Raw genomic sequence first — 25236 nt, 5'->3', positions numbered from 1 at the left:
TGTCACTCTCCAGCTTCTCTCTCAAAAAAAGGCATTTTGAAATAAAATAAGAGATAGAGATGAAACAAAAACAAGATTTAAGTTAAGATAGAGATAAAATAAATATTAGGTGGTGATAATGCAAAGATAAGATCGAGAAAAAGATGAGGTAGAGATAAAGCAGAAACAAGATAAAGATGAGCCAGGCGTAGGGATGAGACATGAGATGAAATAAAGTCAAGATTAACGATGAAATAGCAGTAGTTATAGAGATATAGAAACATCAAGCTTTAAGATAGGACAGAGATAAGATGGAGACATAACACGGGTATAAGATTAGCTTTCAATGGCCATTGGAAAAAACCAAAGTAAACCAGATATGAAAATGTCTTCCTCCTGTGATGTCATGTGACTTTTGTTTCTCCAGGCGGGAGGCTGTGCAGGTTTTACTGTGGACGTGGGCTTATTCCCTCTGGACACCGTGAAGACAAGAGTGCAAAGTCAGCAGGGCTTCTACAAGGCGGGGGGTTTCAGGGGCATCTATTCCGGAGTCATACCTGCAGCTGTCGGATCCTTCCCCGGCTGTAAGATGCTTGATATTTGTTCTGCTGAAGTTTTACTCTACAGTTTTGACCGTAATCAACTCTCAGAGGTACATACCAAACAAGCCTTCTTGTTTGGTATGTCAAAGTTTAAAATTCCGCTTTGATGACAGCTGTAGAATTTACAGCTTTCATTTTTTTGCGTTACCAGTGAGAGGAAGAAAGAACCAAAGTCCCTCCACACGAGACACGCGTAACTTTTTCGGCTTTGACCTTTCTCATGCACTCATTCACACACATTATTGCTCGTACCTCCGTTTCTCTCCTGTCAGTGGTAGTGAGGGATATTAATTGCTGTGTACTGGTTGACTAATGGGCCTTAAATGGCTGTGGTTCTGCTCGGTTACAGCTGCTGCTTTTTTTGTGACTTACGACTTCACAAAGTCCCTGCTGAGCCCGCGTGGAGGGGAAGCATCGTCCCAATGGGCAGGTGTCACTCATATGCTGGCCGCCGCCTCTGCAGAAACCGTAAGTCTACGTGTTCCTCATCCTACTTGTTTTTTGCCTTCTCTCTTTTGGCTTTTTTACTTCGATTTATTCTTTTGGTTTACTGAATATTAAAAACATTAATTCATTCTCAGGCAATTTATCGCTCTTCCCTCATTGGTTTCTTTCCCACCAGTGCAAGTGGAAGATGAGTGCCACAAGCATGTCTGTTAACATTATTGCCTTTCAGAATTCACAGACCATGATGTGAGAGGCAGGGGGGTGGGGGTGGGAGGTGGGGGGCAGCTGGAAAGGGGAGGGGGCAAGTATGCGGTCTCCAGCCGGGTAAGTTAAGGATTCGTCCTCAGGACTCTCCCAGAATTGCCCTCACTAGTAGGGTAAATAAGATCATTACCTCCTATCTACTCGTCTACTTTCCCAGCTTACTCTTCAAGCGCACAAAGTCGGGGGGAATTCGTGCTTGAAACCAACAGCAGCACAATTTCCTCGGCCCCATCCTCTCCCAGTCACTCACAGCGAATCACGGGATCTGAGCCGTCTGGGGCCCACATGTACTCGCATTGGAAATGTAGGGGGTGTAGATTGAAGCCCCCCTCCTTGACCACCATGATTTTGTGCAAAATCCTGGGCTTTTAGTATAGATTGATTTCGGATGGATGGAATTTAGACTAGTCGTTGTGCGTGTTTGTGAAATGTGGCTGTCTACAATGGGATGAAGCTCACAGTGTGTTGGAGTCTCATTGTCCTCTAGAGAGGGGGCATTTCCAGCGTTTCCCCCAGGAGTTTGTGAGGCTTTGGCAAGCTGGACCTGGAACTGTTCTGGAGTGGGATGAGACGTTCTGTGTCCCTCAAAAGAAAACTGATAGGAACTTGTAGAAAATAGTAAAACACACTGAGCTTTGGTTGACTGTCTGTTGCTGTGACCAGATAGCTCTACTGTTATCTTTTTTTTTTTTGTTTAATGAGAGATGCTTTGCTTCACAAAGGCTGAAAATATTTCCAGTGTAATTATGAGACGTGTTAAAAGAGTTTTGGTTCATTATGAACCTGTGGCAGGCTGCCACAGTCAAATTAATGGAATGCGATGCATTTTAATCTTGCATAAGCACAAACTCAATACAAGTTGCTTTGTGTTTTTGATCATCTGGTGTCATAATCAAAGCTGCCGTTATTGTATGAGCTTCAACAATAACGACTGCAATAACAATCTTCGTTTCTGTCTGCGGCCCGACTCAGATGAGTGTGAAAGGTGAGGCTTGGGTCGCGTTTACCTTTAACCCCCTTTCCCGTTGTTCTGGATTTGAACACATCAAAGAGACAAATCCTCTGGAGTGGAGCTGAGCGGAGCAGGCGCACAATCCCACTGCATTTTTGGCAACTGGATACATCTTGTTCAAAGAAAGTAATCTTGGGGCTTACCCATGAAAGGCCTACCCCGACGCTGCCCTGTGCACGGCCTTAAGTCCTGCAATATGATGCAACGGCTGCTGCATATGACTCAGTGTCTCCTCAGTCAATGCTAATGATTTTTAATTGGGTTACTGCACTAAAGTTCTGACATACACCCAAAGTAGCTGAATATGCTTGATTAATGGAGCTTGTCTTTATTTTATATCATTTTAAACTGAAAATCTTTTGACTTAAATTTGAAGACATCACTGTGGATATTTTAGATGCTGCTATTTGAAACTAGTTTCTTAAAATTTTATGGACTAAATAACCAAAAAATGTGCTTAAATATATATCAGCCTCAGTGCTATTGTTGTCTCCTTTTGAATCAAATGATATTTTTGTTTTCTTTTGTTCTTGATCTCATCTATTGTATCTTTATCTTCCTAATCATGCAAAAGGTGATTTCAATCTAATGTATGAAGATGGAGGGCATGTGTTGAGCAAAATGTAAGTGGTGAAAAAACAAACAAAGCTGTAGCTCTGGTGTTGACCTGTTGTGGATCTTCTGAATCAAAATAAGTTCAGTAATATCTTCATTTTGTATTTTTCCATTTTCTTATCACAGCTACATTTAAATACAAACACAAAGGTGCATCAGAAAGATTTTAATCCCTAAACCCAAATCAGTTTGTCATCCTAGTGAATGATCAAACATACTGTATCTACATATTTACAGAAACTTTGTTTCGCCTGCTTTAAATATTTTGTGGTCCCAGTATGAGGTGAGATTTTCATTGTGTTGCTCGTCCTCCTGCTTATATGTCTTTTGGTGGGAGCAGCTGAACACTGACTGATTTTGAAATACAGTACATAAATTTTAAGAAGACGCAACCTCCTATTTGTTCTCTCTCTGGTGGCCCCGCCCCACCATTCATCAGCCCACCATCCTTTCCCCGGGAGTCCATTTAGTTTTGCTTTGCCAACTGTTTCCACTCCGTAACATTCACTCCGATCTTATCGCTTTGCAGATCTCATCCCCGAGCCTCCCTTTGAACGATGTGCTCAACTTGATATGAACTTACTAGAGGTGGACTTCAGTCAAAGTCTGAGTTGTGGTTCAGAATTTATTCTTCATAAAGTATGAGGTGAGAATTTTTTACAAAAAGAAAGAAGTATCTCCAACTTTTTTTTGTTGGATTCAGTTTTTTTTGTGCTATTTAGTGAGGGAATGTTGGAATGATTAAGTGAACACAGCAAAGGCAATGAGTTACCTGTGAGCTGAATGAATCAAGCCTTAAATAAGCCTGATTCAGGATCACAGGTGGTGGATGCACGCTCTTTTTAAAACACAGATATATCGTATAAAGTTACAAGAATTCTTGAACAGAGATTTTCAAATTTAATACCTCTTTGTAGAGGAATCTACTTATCGTGTGACTTGTGAGAGAGATCCTGATGTGTGTCCTGATGTTTGGGCGACTGCGGCGGCGAGACGCTCCCATAAAGAATGTGTACGCTGATGGCGTTTGTCAGGCTCTAGCAGGCTGTTATCCAGCCATTAGATCAAATTTATCTTCATTCCTATTCGCCCGACGTCTGCCCTGAAAGCTCATTTGTCAAGGCCAGGCAGCGGGCTTCTCTCTCTCCCATCTAAAAACCCCCACCCACACACCCACCACCACACTTCTGCAGGAGGATGTACTGGAAAATACAGTGTGACATGACAAGATAGGGGGACTGAGAGAAGGAGGAGTTTTGGGGGTAGAAACTGGCAGCCACTTAACTTGGCACTGAGAAATAATCCATGCATCGCCTTCGAGCAGCGCCACGCTCCGTGATTTATTGGCTGTTGTTTCAAATTTGGAGACACGCGGTGTCCTCATCTCTTTTTCTCCGTGACCCTATCTCTTCCTTCTATTCCGTCTTTTTTTTTTTCACCTTTATTTCAGTCCTCCTTGGCAAAACGTAGTATTTCCAGGTTTCGGCATGTGAACAAAAAAGTCTAGGTAGTTTCTTTCTATCGAAAGAATGTCCGACACCAAACTCAGACTTTATAAAAGTCTTGAGTTTGTTTCCAGTTGATGCTTTAGATTTCATATTTAGAGTCATTCTGATGTACCAGTTTACCACAGGCGAGAAGCGGGGTATACCCCTTATGCTTCGCCAGCGCCACACGGGATATAGATACAACAGTGTTACACCAAATGTTGTCTCCTGATCAACAGAAAAATACTAAATAAATATGCAATTTTATACGGTCGAACTGGCTTCTCTATTTTTTTTTTCTTGTGTGTGAGTGACTCCAACTACTCCACAGTTTTATTGATAGTGACACATAAAGATGTTGAAGCTGGTGTGCTTTTCTTACCTTGTTGCGTCTTTACTGGACCAAATGTTAATCCTGAGTCCTGATCGACTGACTGCTGTGTCTCGATGGCCATGAGCCGAAAAGAAAAAGAATGCCCCAAGGTCGGAGAGATGTGACCGCTCAATCGGCGGATTGATTCTCTCGCTATATCGATGATTTGCTGCAAGTCGCTGCTAATTTCCCATTCCTTCCTTTGGTTTGCCCATGATTGAGCGCTGGCTTGTTACCGTGCTGTTTTGCAGCCAGTGCTGGAAATTGAAAACAGGCTCCATCATTTGGATTAACAACAATGTGCCAAGGTAAACTGAAAGGCTCCAATCACAGGCAGGCAAACTCCTAATTAAAGCTGCTTGACAAATCCAACAGCTTGTAAATAAAGATGAATGTTAGCAGGAGTTTAAAAGATGACCGGCAGGTTTATAATATGTTTACAAGCCAGAGAAAAGTTCCAGGAATGAAGGGCAATCATAGACGGAACCGAAACGGACATCTGATGTCTCCTCCAGCATCCTCCTCCACACACACACACACACACACATCAAAATCTTTCAGGAATCCATTCCTTTCCTAGTTAGATTTTTCAAGACTGCTGTATATCAATGCTGGATATCTATTATCTATTACCCAGACTTTAAAAGGCCCCAGTCGTACTTGATCATGTCTTGATTCAATATCCCCCCCATTTTCTCCTGTTTTGAAGGATCAGAAATGGCCTTTGAGGCCCCATTCGACATCCTTTTCACCAGTCCCAAGCGTGCAAATTACTCCCAAACAAACAATGTCCCTAATTTATTTGGTATAATCTCTGGCTCATTCTGTCTTCCCCTTTCCACTGACAGGAGAAAAAAAGGCCGTCCCAACTCTGGCCCACACATCCAATTACGTCAGTAATTACTTGTCATAGCCACTTTCTTTCTATTTAGCTGCCTTATTCATGTCCTTTGGAAAATTGGTTTGGGGAAAACATGATGTACAATGTATTATAAATGATAACTTGACCAAGGGGAGGGCAAATGAGATCCCTGAGATGGATGCAGCCAGATTACCTATTAAAGGGAGGCGACGCAGGTGAAACATCGGCCACTTGGGGGCACTGTTGCTCCACAGTCAGGTTGAAGCTCCAGCTCAATCCCATCCACCTGAAGTATCAATAAGATCTGGGCTGGATAGAAGTCTTCTTTAGACTCTTTGCATTGTATTACAGCCAACGTCACAAACTGAGAGGAGGCTGAAAGGACAAATTCTTGATAGAACTTTTAGAAGCACAGCACAAGAGCATATAGAGCTCTCTTCAGCTCGGCCTGTGATTTCACTTGTCTTCCAAAGCTCCCGCCCTATCCTTCCTCCTTTTATTCTCCACATATATTCGTCTTCTTGCTCTTAGAGTGTCCTTGGTGTTGGGTAGAGGAGATGACAGAGCGGAGAAGTGGATGACAGGAGTGAGCCTCTCCCCTCACTTACAGGGTACGGCAATAGATTGTAATGGGGCTCAAATGTTAAATACATTTGTTTAGAGAGATGGAGAAAGAGCTCAAACAAAAAGTTTATCTTTCCTCCTTGCTTCACATGGCCTGTGGCGAGGGTGCAAGCAGCAGACGAGCATCTGCGTGACGAAGGGGAGTCTCGGGGGGGTGGATGGTGGTGGCGGCGGTGGTGACAAATCCCTCCGTAAGATTGCCTGCCGTTTGTGGGTATTTCCACTTTGATGCAGGATAAATGGGAAACGGAGTCACAAGGTGGGCAGCTGTGCCTGGACGCCTGCTCGCTTTTGGGCGCTGGAAGTTTTTAGGCATAAATATTCATGTCTATCTCCACTAGCTGTTGGCAGTCCATATTTGTATTGACATATGGTGGATGGGTTGGAACTTGTAGTGTGGACTGTGGTGGCTGAGGTGTGGATGTGTGTGTGTGTGTGTATCTCTGTGTGTCGCTGAGGTGTGTCATGTCTCCTGTGTGCATCGGGTTGGTTAATCGTCCTGAGTGGATGCTAAATAGAGCTCTCATTAACCTGCCAGTTGGTTGTAAACGCTTTGCTCGGCCCACGCCGTGTCAGGGCTGGTCACACAGCGAGGACACACACACACACACACACACGCGCGCTGGCTGGTGTCATGCCCTGCTAAACGGGTACCTGCGGTAGTGTGTTGTGGGGGCGATGCATGTGGTGTGTTGGATATCAAAAGCCTTTCAATTTAAGTCCTGTAAACTAAGATTTTATCAAATGTTATTTCCATCCTACAGATGGGGTGTCTGTGGAGAAATCCCACTGAGGTGATCAAGCAGAGGGCCCAGGCTTCGCCCTCATCCTCCACCTGGCACATCCTGCTGACGACAGTCAGAGAAGAGGTACACGTCAACCAACAGGGCATTCGTGAAGGAAAACTCCAGCTTATCACAGCTTTGATAATTTGTGTGGTGGTTGTAGCTCCGGTCAGAGATAACAGTACCACCGACTGAGGCGGGGAGAAGTTCTTTTGTCGTGTTTCAGACGCCGTTCAGACATCTGACTGATGCTTTCCTCTGATCATACTGAAATCTTGACTCTAACAAAGTTAGATGTGTAAAATAAAGATGGAATTAAAGATATGCCAAATCAAATTTTGAAAAATGTGTAAAATGATGGATTAATTGAGAAAAGAGTCTTATTGTAGTTGGTCTCTCTTGCTGTTTAAATCTGTCATTGATGATTTGTGAAATGAAAAGTCACCACATCAGATGAAATTGAAAGCAAGCTGCCGTGTGATGAAAATGTGTTTGTGAAAATATAATATTTCTTCTCCAGGGCGTCCGAGGCTTGTACAGAGGATACGGAAGTTTGATCAGCAGAGAGGTAGGATTGATTCAGCCGTTCGTTGGTTGTCTTCCAGTAGGATTCTAGTTTTTAACTAGTTAAAAATTATTTTTTTAACTAGTTTCTCTTGTCTAATGTTTATTTTCAGGCAGTCTCGAGGCGTGATCTCACACATTCTCCTGAAATCAATTTCGATAGATTGTAATTATGAACGACTCTTGAAGGCTGAATTCTTTTGGAAAACAATCTTAATTTCTTTTGGGCTTTATCAAAGCTGGAAGTATTGATTTACAGTTTTTCTCCTCATCTTGTTTTCATTCAATTACGCGGGCGCGATAGTTTCCCCCTCGTAAGAAGAGCGTGTGATTAATTAATGCAATTATCGGTTATAAATGCAAAACAAAGCGTGGATAAACGAACGCCGGGGTCGCCCTCTTTTGAAGACTGTTCAACCTTTTTGTAATGAAAATGCTGCTCTTTTTCTTTGATGCTCTATCTTCTGTCTAATTACACCTTCAGTACATGATGACACAAAATAATTATTGTGAAACCCTTACAGGTCTTTATCCACCCGTCCCCTCGATGTGTTTTGATAGAACAGAAAAAGAGAAAAAAAGAAGCGGTAGGCAGGGAAGGAGAAGTATATGAAGGTGACACTTGTCTTTCCATCCTTTATTTTTGGGGGGGTGTTGAAGGTGTAATCTAGTCCCCTCTGCTGTGCTAGCCTGTACTTATTTTCTGCCTCACTAAACTGATGTTATTCACGCAAATTCCATCTGGACAACCGGGGGGAAAAAAAAAAAAAAGAAGCACAACAAGACACTGTGATTTCTCCGAGGGGCTCTGAATAAATGAATACATTTGGAGGCTGGCGCGCGGCCTGTGTGCATACTAACGCTGGGAGATGAAACGTAACAGCGGTGGCGGCAGGGATTTGGGGTGCAGGAACGGCGAGTGATGCTCCACAGTGATTGGCTTTGACGTGTGTCAGGAAGGTAATTAATTTTCTTTCTGCCTCCTTCACAATGCTCACATCTCGCTGCTTTGACCAAGCGATCCTGTCAAGATAAGTTTGTTTATGTAGTGTGGGGTGTCCTCCGCACAGTCGCCGGGCCATTAATTGGTGTTCTCTCTCTCTGTGTGCAAAATATTCATTAGGGCCCTGAAAGCATGTCTGATGGGTATGATGTCACATTAGTGCAGGGAGTGTGGGGCTCGACCTCCTGCGAGGCTCTTTCTAAACCGTAAATGCACTCAGAATGTATGAAAATGACCCGTGTTTGCTTCTAGCGGACCTTTGAGGTGAACCTTAATCCTTGCGATTGGGCTGAAAAGCTATGGAGGGATCAAAAAATGCATATTTGGAACATTCCACCATTGAAAAAATAGAAGATTGATATTGAATATCATGGAGCTAATTTTTAAAAATCAATATTGCCTGCAAAACAAACAAAATCCAGCCTTTGTCATAGAGGGCTGTTGGCACCCATTGCATTAGTGATCTGCACTTCTTGGAAGGGGCTCTTTTCACGTATCTTCAGGTTCTGGATCAACATATGCTGGCATCCAGAAAGCGTCCCTGCTGTCGACGTGGAGCCAACATAACTCACGTTGCGACAACAAGGATCTGTAGCTTATTTAGTTTACACAGATTTACAAGATTTACGTTTTAAGTTTTGTTTAAAAGCAGCTCTCAGGAGGCGTCCAAATCCATTTAACTGTTCATGAATTTTGTTCAGTGTTATTCTAAAAAATGTAATAATTTTGTCTTGATGTGAAATAACTTTGTGAACTACAATCAAACCAGGCGCTTTCATCAGATTTTGCTAAACTTTAATCATATGATGGGGCCTGTCTTTTTGGCTGCTCTGCTTTTTTTTTTTGATGGTACCACCTCTCACCACTAGAGGGCATGCCAAGATAAATGCTGGTCCTTTTACTCCTCTCCTCGCTCCCTGTGCACCCCTCTATTTCTTGTCACTGCTTATCTGTGACATCAATTCAGCATTATGACATAAGCAGCAGGCGCTGTAGTGACAGCCCTTTATGTTTTTGATTTAAAGTGTGGTGTGTGTGTGTGTGTGTGTGTGTGTGTGTGTGTGTGTTTGTGTGTGTGATCTTGGATTTCATCTGCACTACTCCAATTTGGGTTTGAGTAATGAGCCCAAGATGAGTTATTAGATGGTACCGTAGTGATGTGGTGTGAAGGATGTGGGGGATAGGTGTAAGTGAAGCTGACGGGGTGCGACACAGTCAAATGAGGAGCCTTGAACATTGTCTAATTGACTATAACATACAGCTACACTAAATATATCTCATTCATCACACATCTAAGCAGGTGAGCTGGAAGACGAGACCTAATTCGCTGCAATAGAAATGTTTTTTTTGGTTGGATATATATCTAACCAGGCTTAAAGTTTCTCCAACCCAACACCTGAAACCTAAGGTTGAGGTTCACAGACCTATGAAACACCTCTGCATCAAGATTTCTGTACTGCACACACACACACACGCACACACACACACACACACACACACACGACTCTTCGTCTTCAATCCCAGGTTTATCCCTCCTCCGCTTCCACTGATGGGGTTTGGCTGCAAGGAATGATTTGCTGACTTGGGTGTTAACTGATATCCAGACGCCAAATTATGTCGCTCCTCTCTGGGATTTCTGGATTTATGTCATGTTTAGGAACTCATTAAATGATGGGTGCTTTAATAAGGTGGGCTGCCATCAGACCCCCGCCCAGAAGTTTCTGGAAGTCTTTTGGAGGGATGAATTATTCCAAATCATATTCCATCATGCTGTATTTCGCAATGTTTACCACACTTCCAAACTTAAAGGCAGGAGCTTCACACCAGTTTTATGCTTAGACAAAGTTTGATAGATTTTATTATCATTTTCATCAATTATTCAGTGGGTTGTTTTTTTAGACAAGGTTTGATAGATTTTATCATTTTCATCAATTATTCAGTGGGTTGTTGTTGTTTTTTGTTTGATTCATCAATTGATTCCTTGGTTCTCAAATTCACATTTTGTTTGTTTTACTGGATGAAGACTATTTATTAAAAACATGTGAGATTAATGCTGGAACCCACATTTTATCAATAATAAAACTTGAGAACAGATGTAGGCTGTTTTTTTTTCTTGACTAGATCTGTGATCCATTATTACAGTACCTGTTGATTATTAAGTGTTTGGACTACATAAATCAGACAATAGCAACCACAGTAAAATGAAACCCATCACAGTGGCTGTAGATTAGTTCAGTAGCAATATTTTGTTTGACGTGATCTTAAACAAGCTAGAATTCTGCTTGAAATAAATCAAGTCACCCCTTCTGCTTCCTCATGTTCTCATTCTCATGGGCCCTCATGCACCTTACAGTTGCATTCCAGCCTCAGGTGTGTTTGGTTAACCTTTCTCCTCATCCACCCCCCCAAGCTCAACTTCAGTCACGCCAACTGCAGATTTTTAAAGGTGGACCTGTGTGGAATTTGCAGCTTTGTGTGCATGGTATGTGCATCTCGGTCATTTTGTGTAGTTTGTGACAGGCGTGACCTCCCGCTGCTCGGATGCTGTATTTGGCATGTATCCACATGCATGCAGCGAAGCAGAACTGACCCCCGCCTAACCCTTTGTTTTGGAACGATGTCACTTTCTCACTGTTCTTGCCGCAGGTTCAAAAGGAAGAGGTGAGGAGAATCACTCTCATATCCTGTCTCTGTGCTCGCTGAAGCACAAAGGCTGGTGTTCATACACCCTCGTACGACTAAGACAGAGCAGATCTAGAGACGGGAGGCAGAAAGGAAAGTGTTTATTATCCTCTGTGTTTGTGGGACATGTCTGGAAGTACGGAATGCTTCTTCCCTGCTTTGTGTTTAGAATCAGCTGCCATGAGTCTCTGAAAATCAAAAGCAACACTTCAATGTGACGTCAGGATCTGAGAGAATCTCAAGAGAGAGAAAAAAGGGGTTAAAATAAAGTGATAAATTATAGATAATTTTTTAAAAATTATTAAACTGTTTTACTTAGTAGAAAAACAGTAAAATAGAAATTCCTGGTTTGAAAGATAAAGGTGAACGTTTTGAAGAATGCGAGCTCCTGCGAAGTTTTCTGTTTACACTGTAATCAATGAGTCCTGAAAAAACCTGTTTACCTAATTAGACCTGACCCTCGACATCACTTGACCTAACAGCTGTGTGTGTGTGTGTGTGTGTGTGTGTGTGTGCGTGTGCGTGTGCATGTGTGTGCTTCATATCAAGCAATAATAAAGGGGTGTTAACCGTCTCTGGACTTTGAGTACTGTATCATTTCTGGTTAAGGACATACTGTAGTTAGACTAAATGTAGCAGAGTGCACATACCAATAGTGTCATGATGTACACACTTAAATTACATTTTGATAAATATCCTTTTTGGTTTTCTTGCACTGTTTGATGAACGATCAGATACCGAACCCAGCAATTTGTCTTACATTTTAATTGTTTATTGCTGATTCAGGCTACAGGTGAAGCTGTAACTTATTTCTGAGAGGCTGACAAGAGGGGAAACATATCGGTGCAGATGGTTGGAATAAAGAAGCTTGTTTAGGACTTATCATTTGCCATTAGCCTTCAGCTAGCAGAAGTTACTGCTAACCAAAACGGCATGTCAGAAACTAGCTAGAGAGTCACAGAGTTCATGAGCTTCTGATAAACCTGGTCACTGAGTTTATTTATGCATGAACCTCCTCAACTTACTTCAAGCCGTCCAACCAAAGTTGCATAAAGACCTCAGCCTCCGAGTTCTGATCCCATTCAGTTTTTGATGAATCACCTTCTGACACCTGTTTGAATTCGAAGCCTCCTTTTCTTTTTTTTTTGTAATGCTGCCTCCGTGTGAGTTGTTTGCAGGTTAGACCGACCTTTGTGGGAAGAGTGATGGCCTTCTTAAGCTGCAGAGAACCATTCCTCTTCGTCACTGGATGATCTCTATCACTTTACCACACTCACTCCTAGGATTAATGGTGTACTCCCACCACCACTGATGGATGGATGGGCTTCTTGGCTGCACCTGTCATTTACATTAGTGGGGTTGTATGAATACAACTGTGTCTACCTTTTTTTTTTTTTTTTTCTGTGCACCACATACCTAAATTACATTCCCCTCATCCATCCAGCCTCTCTCTGGGGTGGGCACTGGCATGATGGCTTTTGCCAAAAAGAAGAAAACCTCAATAACCTTCCGTAGATCAACATGTGGTCTCATTAATGACTTCTACAGTCGGATACGCTTACAGTATCCGCCGCTGTACTGTCAGACCCCACGTCTGCCTTTCTGCCCAGGGAAAGACTTTCTTAGCTTCCCCAGTCGAAAATGACACGGGAGAGTCTTGACCGCTGAAGATAATGGATCACACACTTGTTAAGTATGTGTGTGTGTGTCTCCAATGAGCGCCTCGATCCCCTCAAAAAAAAAAATCCATCATTGTGGCTTTAATTTGTAATGCAGGGATTCTCAGTCCTTTTCTGCATTTTTTGCAAGGAGACTTATTACTAATATCAACTGCCAGACATTTTCCAGGAAAAAGTTCCTGTTGTTTTAGCTGCGGAACTAAAGCCCCTCCTCTGCTGTGTGTGTGTGTGTGTGTGTGTGTGTGTGTGTGTGTGTGTGTGTGTGTGTGTGTGAGCGCTACGGACGCGACCAAGTCGGAAGGATTTGTGGGTTCCTCCTGGTCTCTGGTCTGCGATTGCTTCCCACTTTGTGCATGTTTGTTTCAATATAATCAGAAAATCTTCCGCGTTCCACATGTGTTTCCAATAAGACACTGCCCTGATGGCCTGGCAAAGGATGAGGGTGGGAGGGTAGTTTTTTTTAAATTTTTTATAATGGGGGGAACTGGATCTGGAAGGATAAGGGATGGCAGTGGTTTGGATGTCATGTGGAAGGAAGGACATGTGCTCCTGTATGCTGGAATCGGGTGCTGCCAGCACACAAGATTGAGTGTGATGCATAATTCCCCTGACAGCCATACTTTCAATGCTGATTTTACTTAAATTAGACATCTGTTCTATTTGAGGTTAGCAGGCATTAAAGAGACATAATACCCTAACTGCCCAAATGCAGCTATAGCCATCTCTGTCAGTCAACCTCTGTTAAAATAACTGTAAGAAATCTACTTATGAGGTAAACCCTCATTCCTCTGAATAAGAGTGTGTTTTATTTTCACTTTATCCTGGAGTGACACCAGAGTGTGAGAATTAAGGGAGTAAAAGAAGGATAAATCAGTGCTAACCTAGATAAAAAACAGCATTTTTTAAAATTATTATTGAGAAGCTACGATTAGCATCAATCTTTTTTTCTCCTCTCCTTTCCAAAACCAGATGTCTTCATCGTTTTTGTTTTTTTATTATTTTATTTTTTTTAATAAATAACAGTAACACTACCTGTAAATCTAAAGTATATTTGCTTGTGAATTAATTTGGCGTTTGCAATGTAAATCATCTAAGCCTCCATTGCATGATCCGCCGAAGAGCTGTTGGAGTTTTTTTTCTTCTTCTCCCTGTTCTCACACAGTCAGACGAGGCTGTCAGAGCAGCAGCACCTGCTGCTCCACCCACACACCCCCCACCACCACCAACAACCCCACCCCACCCCACCTCACCACATGCCTGCCGCAGTTCCCTCAGCCAATCAAGTGCTTACGACCAAAAAGCATCTGGAACTCACCACATGAATGTCAAGGGTCAAACTGTGATGTCACTGCTAAATGTCCAATATAAAAACAATTTTTAAAAAAATTAAATGTTACTCATACCAGGAGTGTTCACCTCACTCTACCGCAGCAGGGGTCAGGAGTTTAAACCAATTTATATTTCAACACTCATCTACATCAGTCGTGGTCCAAACTGGAGCTGTTGCTTACGTGAGCCATGTGCTTCTATGGTTTGATATGTGCTTGGTACCTTTTTTTTTTTTTTTTTTTTGCTCCTGACATATAGAACATATGGGGTTATTCTCATTCATACTTAAGGGTTATGGTAGAGACCATTGTCTTCACATCTCTATGGAAACCATTGAACAGAATCCAGTGACATTTAAATGCCCTTAAATGTGAGCGTAACATAATTGGTGTCCTTGATCTGTTTAATTTTGTAATTTCAAATACATTTGAAGTGAGGTGGTTTTTATTTTATCCATTAGGAGTGTTGATAATAAGTTATTCTATCCCAGACTTGACTTGGGTTTTCAGAAATTTTAACATTGATTGATACAAGGGAGCCTGTCCCAGCTGGGAATTGGCAAGAGGTGGGGTGCATTCCCGACGCCTCGCCAGCCAGACATAGACTAATTCACCTACATGTGTGTGCCATGCTGGAGATGTTATTCCACATCTTTGTATCACCTTTCCCTCTTAAGGGAAACTCGTACATCATCGCTGACATTATTTAATAGTCTTGAAATTTATTAGATTTTCTAGATGCAAATAATTTGAAAGTGTTTTTCCAATAAAAAAACATAATTGTTTTGCTTGCAGCCAACTTGCAGCTGCTAGAAATAGCTGCTCTGACCTGCTCAGTTACAGTAAACCATTATTAACATGCAAGTGCTTTGACTGGCAAATGCGGCCCCAATTTTGCATAAATGATGAAAATGCAAAGCAGATAAGTATCGTGCCATGTTTGTGTGACTGGGTGAGGTCCGGCCAAACTAACACTAGCAGGTTTCTGGTGCTAAAAAGTTAGTCATTGTGAGACCAATAAAGGAATTATTGTATCTTATCTTTATGCTTCTTCATGGTTGTGTGTTACACTTAGAAATGATCTGTGTTGTGTTTTTGGTAGGCACACAAATTCAACATTCCTTTGTGTAATTGAATCTGTCAGAATCATGCAACTGGTGGTTAACTACACTGTCATGAGGTAGTTGTGTTGATTTGAGCTCTGTGTTCTATTTTTCCAAGTTACGTGATTATTATCGGAACTGTTTCCAATAGTTTTTATTTTAATGCTTAATTTCTTGCTGCTCTGCGTAGCGTTGCTGTTGAACTTCTGCCAGCCAAGGTTTCGTTTTGGTTTCCCACTGCCTGCTTACACCAACAACCTTGCTATTATTGCTGTATTGCTCATTTTGTAGGGGTAGGAGATTAAATTGCCTCACATTCAACACTAAAATTGTCGTGAAGGATTCTTAGAGTGTCATTTATCCTTTCATTCTTTGTACTTTAAAGTACTTTAAAAATTGCAAAAACTTTTACTGGAACGTTAAAGGAGATTTTAGGTAGAGTAACAAACTTTAGGAGCTTCTTGGCCATTAGATTGTATTTGAGCAAACATTAAAAAATATTATATTATCATGATCTTATTACTGCATTTTATCACTGTATGACGTCATCTGCAGTAAAGCCATCGAGGTCAGCCTCAGGGTCAACTTCAAATATGCGTGAAATTCGTGTCACTCCCATCAGTCATACATTTGGAAGTTAAATTTAACTTGACGTACTTGGCAGGAGTAGAAAATACTTTTGTGCATGGCTACAGATAATAAACTGGCCGAATATTTTGTCTAAATTGAGTTATTTGTTAGCACAATTAGAAAACCGACTGTGAGCATGAGGTAAAACAGTTCTCCGGTTCTTCATCTACTGATATCTCCAAGAATCTCATCTCAAAGAATCCTATCATGTACCTCAGTGACCTCCCTCAGAATATGAGGAAGAAGTGGTGCTGAAAACTCTGGTCTCTTTAAGCTTTGGATACCAAATGTTCCTGTCAGTGTCTGATTCATTTCCTGCTAAAAATGTAAGAAATATTGTCGCCTGAATAACCTCTGTGCTCCTCCAGCAGCTGTGCACCGGGCTAACGCTGCACCGTGTCGTACAAACAAGCAGTAACAGATTTTCTCCCACGTCTCACTTCTAGTCTCGGTCGGATCCTGGAGCGGCTATCCATCTCCCTTCCTGTCAGCAGCTAATTGGTCAGCCCTCAGGGCATCCTGTGTCGCACCATAACACCATTCATGGGCTAATGCACCCCAACATGAATGTCGTATGTCAGTGGTTGTGACAGATACAAACAGCCCAAGGAAATACTGTCGGTCTATCCAGCACATAAAATATGTATTTGAATCGTTTTATTTTCTACCACAGCATTCATGATGCATCTTTAACTATTTTTATGTATTTAAGTCCCAAAAATATGTGTTTTTAAACTTTTAATATATGCAGATATTCCAGCATGGAGTATTGCATTAGCAGCAAAATAATCCCCAGGTGTCTGTAGATAAGGAAGCAGTAGGTCTTTGCCTGTCCTGCTGTATCAGGTGTCCTTTTTGGAACAACGAACTGCACACAGGTGGGAGGAAGAAAAAAAAAATCGTCGGTGCGACATAAATATTATTCAGTTTCTTGGAAGCTTTTTCTCTCATGTAGATGGAATTGCTCTGTTGAATCGTTGCCAGCGCGGTGTGTTTCTCCCCCGCCACCGGCATCACCTAGCTTCTCTCTCTTTCTCCATTCCCTCTCTCCCTCCGCTTCAGAACAAGTCTTAATTTGTCTGGAATATAACTGCCCTGTGTCGTCATCCACGGGGCTGCAGCGGTTTATGGGAAGCGTGGACCAGCTGTGATTTGATTTGCTCACGGGAGATGTGCCGGTGTTCAAACCTCTCCCTAGTTTGGCTTGTTTAGACACACACACACACACACACACACACTGCCCTTGGCATTCAAATGTCAGATGGAATTCTTCAGCAAGTGCACTAACTCTCTCGTTTTTACATTACTGCGGAGCCGGAAAGGCAGACATAAGCGATCGGCAGCTGCTTATGGTCGATCACTCCTCACGGTATAGTCCTTAAAGGGACACTCGTTAATGCTACAGGAAGTGTAGAGACTGACCCGCCTCAATCACCCCCTGGTCTGTGACAAATTTAGGTTTTTAGGTCTTGCACCAAGCAGAAACGGGGGGGGGGGGTGTCATGCTTTCTATATGGTTTAAGTTCATGTTTGGAAAGGCTTCAAGGGAGAGTAATGGCAGGTGTGTGCGCGTGCATGTGTGTGTGTGTGAGCGTATGTTCGGACTAAGACGGCATATTGGAGTCTGTTTTCTGTTATAAGGAGAGCCTTGGCTTCCTCTAACCGGCGTTACACAAGTGCCAGGAGAGAGGTAATCCAACCTTCTCTCCCTATTTCTCTTTCTGTCTGGAGCTCTCAGTTTTCAACCCACCCCCACCCCCCACCCCCAACAGGCCTCCCTTATGAAGTGAGAAGCCAAACACGGGCCCACAGTGACAGATCAGGCTCCTCATATCGATTGATTTTATTCATGTGTTTGTTTATTTAAAAGGCCCTGAACCCCTTTGTCCCCAAGGGGTACTTATGTACCCCTCTCTGTCTCGCTCTCTCTCTCTGGACTATGCAACATAAATTCCTCCCGTGTTCCTATGTTTAGCCTGGGTTTTTGCTGCGTCACTACTGGGTGTAGCAGGTGTCGTCACTTCACTAACTAGGTGTGACTTCAGCTCATATGTGTGCTTGACTTGTGTGTAGTGTTTAGAGACATAACATAAAACCGCCCATAATAGGGAAATAATTAGCACCTTTTATGTGGTTAAAACATGGGTAACATTGGAAAAAATTTGAAGGTGAGTGTTATTTACACAACAATAGTGCTCCTAAAAATGGAAAAGGTTTGCCTTTGCATTTAAAACAGGTTCAGTGTTCACACAACATCTTTTTAAAGCTATTCTCGGGCACAATGATCTGCGAAAACAGTCGAAGCCACTGTAATAAGCATGCCGGAACAGCAGGTGGCAGTGGAATTTTTCAAAATTAACACCACAGAAAAAGAAGAGCAGAAAATTTACAGTCAAACAAAAAAAAGACAGTCTAATTGTTTTTTTTTAATCGTCTTTCTGTTGTAGTCTTTTGGAGGGTGTGTATTAGGTTAAAACCGTAATAGTGTGAACTGTTTCATCTTTTTCAGGCTCCGAAATGCCTTTGCCCTGCAACAACAACAACAAAAAAAGTGAAATATTCCATTTTCAGTCACAAAAATATTGATAAAATATCAGTAAAAGTTACAATTCTCCTGCGTACTATTTGGTTTTGGGTTACTTTCTCTTTATTATCATAATAAGCTATTAGCCAACAGATTAAAAACCTCGAACAACAATTGGCCAAAACTAGTAAATCTAAAAATTCTTAACAGCAAATAAATTGAGATTTGTCATTGTGTGACTTTAGGGTGGGCAAAATTAGGATATCAAGGATTTTGATTCCAATTCCAATTCTGATTCTGCTTTTTGTTCTTTAGTTTTTGCTTCAGGGATTTACTGAACTGCCGCTCGCTGTTGTTTCAGGGATGCAACATGCCAAAAAACCCACACTTGTGGCTTTGTACACGATGAAGGCGAAGGTGTTTAGTCAAATTGCATGTGCATCCGCCCTTGTAACATAATTTTTTTGAACATGTGTTGCTCTGTGCCAACTCAGTTTCTTTCAGGGAAAAAATGAAACTGTGCATTGGTGTGGCGATGGTGGCCAATGCACACATAAATCCTGTTTGACAGAAACTACAATAGTTATGCTGTGGGAACTGAAACCTAATTTAAGCAGATTCAAAATTAAAATTTTGTAATGATCCAAATGGAACCACAGTTTTCAAAAGGTTACAATTTGGAAGCGCTTCTCAATGTGCAACTCTTTGTTTGACCAGATTTTTACTGTCAAGCCAGATTAAAAAAAGTACAGTACTCGTGTGTTATTCTGGTTAGTGTTTACAAAATACAAAATGTGACCATCAGTGAAATGTGACCCTTTTGTTTAACATTTCTTTCAATGCAGCTTTGGTGCAATTCATAACTGAGGGACATTTAAAAAAAAAAAATTGTTATCTCACAATTTACTGAAAGAAAAAATTCTGAACAAAAATAGCTATTTAACCCTTTGACCTGAGCCAGTTAGTTCAAAAATATTGTTTAAAAAATTGTTTTAGGGAACAAATTGCTGCCCCTCACTCACCATTTCCTCATAGATTATTGCAGCAGTCACCCTTCTTACATATCTGTCATCTTTCATTTAAGTGTCACTAAACAGAAAGACGCCTTCGTGGGTCTTCACAGCTACATCCACTCTCAGATTCTCTGGTAGAGCTTGGTGATTGTTTTCACATTTGCTTTCACATACTCTTGCGTGTTTTACTCTCATATTTGTAACTACAATGTCTTTCAAACGAAAGACAAACTGGTCCGACTTCTTCACTGTCAACCACTGAGGCTGAACACTTGGCCTCAGTAACACACAGATGTGTCCAATGCCACTCTGCCAGTCTGCGACTCTGACATGATTAATGACTTCATCAGCTTTCAACATTTTAAAGTTTACCCTGTGTGTTTGTTATCAGTGTGTCACCGCAGTCGGTTCATTCTTCTGTGACATGAAGCAGCTGGAATATGGGTGTGTCTGAATATTTGTATGTGCGTGTGCTTGTATGACTTTGGCAAGTGAATTCAGCCTTGTTGCATTAGCGGGTAATAAATGTGGACTTAGACTTGAGGCTTCACTCCTCATGGCCAGCATATATGATTTTTTTTTTAACTTACTCTGTGTGTTTAGTGATTCCTCATCTGACTCCTGTCTACTTTAACTTAAAATCTTCTCCACTCTTTCCTCCTAGTTTTTCCACCTGACTGTTTCTGTACCACAACAAATGCAGAACAAATGTATGTGATAATTTTATTTTAATTGAAAAGATACACTCATGTCTTGACAAACAAGAATGTCAACTAGAACATGAATGGTTTGCAGAGGCATTCAATCATGAGCTGATACTCCAAGCTTTGCTGGTAAATTGAATTTCAGAGAGTACTCACAGTCCCATTTCCCATGGTACATTTGGCGAATTCCAAATCCTTGAGTTTCAGAGCTTTTTCCAAATGGACTTGGACTACATACAGAGGATCCTACAGACTTCTCTGGATCACGAAACACTTGCTCTGTTGCTCATTTGCTCCACATCTGGGAGCAAGAACATTGCAGAATGAGCTGCAAGAGAGGAAACTGTTGGGGTGAAGATTGCACCACAGTGTGTTGATTGAGTTACTTTAGAAAGTATTTTTTTAATGTTGTTAAATATATCTGGGATTTCAATATGTAACGTCATTGACATCATGGTGTAATTTTTTTTGCTATTTTGCCAGCGCAGGCCTTTTCTCTCTGTCTCAGATGACGTTAGCTGAGCATTTATACTAACGTTGGCAAACACAACTTTTACATAACCAGTCCCTAACTCCAGTCCTTACCAACAAACCATTCAGCACATTAAAACATTATGTTATTTTTTTTTAGAACGCCCAAAATCAGACAAGTGTGATACCCAAATTATGTGAATTGAATACTAGTTTCGGGGAACCATTTCAGCATGCCAGCCATAATGATAACTGTCCAATAAATCTGTTCAACTTTTGCTGGAGCGCAGCTTCATACGATTCAGCATAATTTTCCCTAATCAAATACATGTAAGTGATACAAGTGAATATCCTTCATACATTCATACATATTTTAATATGAACACTGCATTTCTACAGCTCACTTCATGAACGTTGCAGTAAAAGATGAAATAACTACTACCAGGACTATAACATCTGGACTCAGGGGCTCATATTTCTTTGTCTCACCTATGTCTCAAGAAAAACCACAGTGCTGCTGTAAAGCAGGGCTGGTTTTTTTTTTTTTTGTTGTTGTCTGAATCCATTCTTAATCTTCTTTTGCTTTCATTTTAACCCATTGTTTGATTCTTGTTGTCATTTAGAGGATACTGGAAATTTTAGTCTTTATCTGAAATAATTTAATCCATTGGTTATGCTAAGTAGAGAGTACAAACTGACTTCATGTCATCTCAGTGGAATTATTTCAAGCGTTTTTTTTGTTTTTTTTTGGCTACAAACATAATGTTGGTTTCCAGTAAGGTCAACGGTAGCAGCAGATATATGTCTGTGTGTTTTAAAGTAGGAACATTGCAAGCATTAAGGGATGAGGTACTATTTGGAACAAAATCTGTTGGAAAATATGAATAATGCATCATTACTTGCCTCGGCCATCTATACATTTGTCTGCTTGTCTCTCCATCTTAACATCCATCTTTCTTAGTCTTTCTCCTCCTAAATAACTCATCAGTATGCAGAGGCAGCAGCATGACCTATTAAAAGTCATTTTGTCAAATTGCAGCCTACTGGCTTGCGAGCAATCAGGCTCAATGTGAATATATTTTGACATGTGTTTTTCCTTCCCTCTGCCAAGTGCCTAAGGACCTGTGACAGCCCAAAGCTACTCTGAATGCTAATAAAGGTAGCACAAATACTTGTACATACACAAAGTGGAGCACCATCAGCAACAGGAGCGACTCAGGAGACACAATCTCAATACAGTATTCCTAAATTATAGTACCTGACAGTCACGGCAAGTGGCCACGTCACTTTTGATCACTGTTAAATTGTGTCATACAGCAAACAAAAAAGGCTGCTGTTCAGACAGACACACACACCAGCAGGCACACGACCATGCAGAGCATGTAGACCTGTTTAGATATTCATATATGGAATACCGTGCTTCTGTACAAGTTAATCATTTGTTTACCAGAATTCAAGTCCTCTCCCTGGATACCAGCTGGATGACAGTTGTGTTTTACAGCTGAAACTCACAGCACAATACTTGGTGGCATTTTGATGAATTGTATTGCTTTTCCAGCTCATTGTTGAAGAGTTGAGACTCATATTTATTTTCCAGTGCAGCAAGACTTGTGGGAAGAGGTCAAAAAGGTCACAAAAATATAATTGGTAGACACAGGCTTAATAATTTTAATTTGAGGCAGACAGTGAAGATATTTAGTTTAGACAGCAGGATTCAACAGTGATAAATATAGGGGTATCTAAGTTTTAATGGATAATTTATCCGAAGGCAGCAAAGTCCAAAGCCAGACAAGTATGAGATAAAATTAATTGAGTAATGGTCCTGGTCGAAATGGTATGGGATTTCAAGTACAAGATTTCTGTCTTGTTGTATATTTGTGTGAAGCTAGACATCTATTATTCAATATGTCTAGACATTTAACGATTAATTGAATCTGGTCTGATCAATGGGTTGGATGGAAAAGTACAGCAGTGTATCATCTGCATAGGAGTGACATGATACTGTGTTTTTGTGTAATTTTGCCTATTAACAAAAAACGTGGAAAATAGGAGGAAGGTTCAGGGACTCCACATGAGAGATTCACTTGAGAGTTGTTCCAAAGGCTCCAACCTAATGATGCAGGTAATTCAGTTTTTAGAGAACTGACTATCAGCTCTACAGACTGGCTTCTATGTTATGGTTTGCCATTTTCTGAAGGAACACTTTCTCTAGTACTTTACACCAAAAAAATGGCAGCTTTGAAATTGATCCAGAGACTCCATGTGTGCTGTGATATTGTATCTGTTGTATCACAGACGATATTATGAGATCGTAAACAGTCAGCATTGATGATTAATGTAGATTTGACTTCATGCTAACCCCAGTGGTGCATGACCCTGGCTGTCTGCTTGGTTGTCTGCTAGTTTGCCATGACATGGCTGGGGCCCAAACTGGCCCTCGATACATATGGCAAAGATCAAATCTAAGCAGGTCTCCCAGTGGTTTAGAAAATGTCCCCATTTGACTTTAAGTTCAGCAACTGTTTGCAGGTGTGCCTGCTACCACTTACAACCAGGTGGTTTTTGTTGATGTCCTGAGGCAGTATGCTGCGTCAAACTGACACAGTCACAAGACGCACAGGTTAACAGTGTAACGGCACAATGTATAGTTTAAATAAAGAAAAAAATGCCTGCTAATTGTAATATTGACTTGCATATATTGACTATTTGCATCATTTCCACTTGAAGTCACTTTGTTATTTTTTGATAGTTGAATACAAATTCAAATGATGTCACTATAAGTGAATATATGCTTTATCCATCCAGTTCCAATCTAGTTATATGAAGTCTTAACAGAAGAAATTGTTAATTTGAAAGTACAGTTAAACTTTCAATTGCTGTTTATTTCTCCATTTGCTTCTGTCTGATATGAATTGTTGAATAGTTTGCTTTTGAACAGTTGCAAGTTTAGTATTTCAATCTTTGTCCACTCAGTGTTCGCTGGTGTTTCTGAACACGTTATTAATGCCACTTTTTACATTCTCATCTGGTGCAGAGCGGTTCTCCAGAATTTATTGACATCCGTTGTATAAGTTTACACGACAAGCTCCATTTCTTGTTTTATTTGTTAATTGTTTCATCATTGCTCTGGTAAAAGCTGTTATTAGGCCTTAAAGAGATTAACTTTGACTGGATTACTGCTGGAAAGCTTCTTGCTAAACTCAAGCACACACAAGAAACAGCGAGACAAATAGCAGACCAGCTGCAGTTTGCCCCTCAGCTGCATTCACACATAATCCAAATGGTTGTGCAGTGGTGTGGATGTGCTATTTGTCATGTGCGGCATAACTTCCATGAAACAGTCAGAAAACACAGATTTTTCTGATTTTTTCCCCGATTGTTCTCATTGACAGGGTGTCTTTAAATGTTTTATTTGAATTAGCTTTCTGCTGAGTATATATTAAAAAAAAACTTTTTCTTTCTTTTCTAGCTTTATGAACTGTATTTCAATCTGATTTAAAACAATAAATCACTCAGAGATATTAGAAAACATTACTCAAATGATTTTGATTGATGAAAAGCACACATGAAGTACTTCAAAATAAAAACAAACTGAAACTTTACAACTGAAAACTATCTAACAGCACTTAATTTGCCATTTGGACTAAATTCATTGTATATCTCCTTGAGTGGTATAAGCATAACTCACGTGTTTCCGTCATGACTCGGAGCTGGACGTGACCAGATGTGCTGACGTGGTCAGACGGAACATGATGGAGCTGGTGGCTCAGAAGAATGAATGATCCTGTTGTTCCCGTGATCAAAGACTGATGTCACGACTCAGCGTCACTGTTTATTTCTCTTTGGTTCTGTTTTTGTTTCCTCTCTTCCTTCCTGCCCTGCTCTGCCATTCTTGCAGTACAAGATGACAGGATGTGTGTGTGTGTGTGTGTGTGTGTGTGTGCGTGCGTGCGTGCGTGCGTGCGTGTGTGTGTGCGTGCGTGTGTGTGTGTGTGTGTGTGTGTGTGTGGTCTGACAGTGTGTGTCATTTGCCCCCTTGCCTTGGCACTGCCATTGATTTCCTCCCGCTGTAACTTCCTGCCTGCGTTTGATCCATCCATCCACCCAGGACTGCCAGACCACAACCCGTCTCATTCATTAATCATCAGCAAGTGAGCAGGCAGATGAGAGGAAGGAAACAAAGAAAGGTGGCAGGAATGGCGTGTGCAGGAGATTGGAGGTTAAAGATGAAACGTGAACCTGGGAGAAAACCAAAAACTATTGCTGGGATAATCCCAAACATGAAAACTCTTTGTGCTTGTTTTTCAGGTCCCGTTCTCACTCATCCAGTTTCCACTCTGGGAATATTTTAAGGTATGTTCAGATAATTCCTTAATGGATTGCTAAACTGACATAATTACCTCTTTATATTTATTATCCACATGTCCAGTTTCCAGGCTCTCTTTCATATACTTAACCTTCCATCATCCCTCCACTCTCCCCTAT

At 41.2% G+C, this 25236-nt stretch overlaps 1 protein-coding gene across 1 annotated transcript in view; it reads left to right on the top strand.

The window, feature by feature from the left end:
- slc25a26 (solute carrier family 25 member 26) overlaps positions 1-25236 on the top strand; it is a 44475-nt gene that overhangs the window by 1750 nt on the left and 17489 nt on the right. The window contains exons 2-6 of the mRNA XM_068316138.1: positions 407-563; positions 931-1049; positions 7030-7134; positions 7571-7618; positions 25060-25104. Of these exons, the coding sequence (XP_068172239.1) occupies positions 407-563; positions 931-1049; positions 7030-7134; positions 7571-7618; positions 25060-25104 (474 nt within the window). The remainder of the gene's footprint in view (positions 1-406; positions 564-930; positions 1050-7029; positions 7135-7570; positions 7619-25059; positions 25105-25236) is intronic.

This window comes from Antennarius striatus, chromosome 5, assembly GCF_040054535.1.
Source record: "Antennarius striatus isolate MH-2024 chromosome 5, ASM4005453v1, whole genome shotgun sequence".
Taxonomy (NCBI): domain Eukaryota; kingdom Metazoa; phylum Chordata; class Actinopteri; order Lophiiformes; family Antennariidae; genus Antennarius; species Antennarius striatus.
Note: the sequence above shows the minus strand (reverse complement) of the source record. Positions and strands in the feature narration are given on the sequence as shown.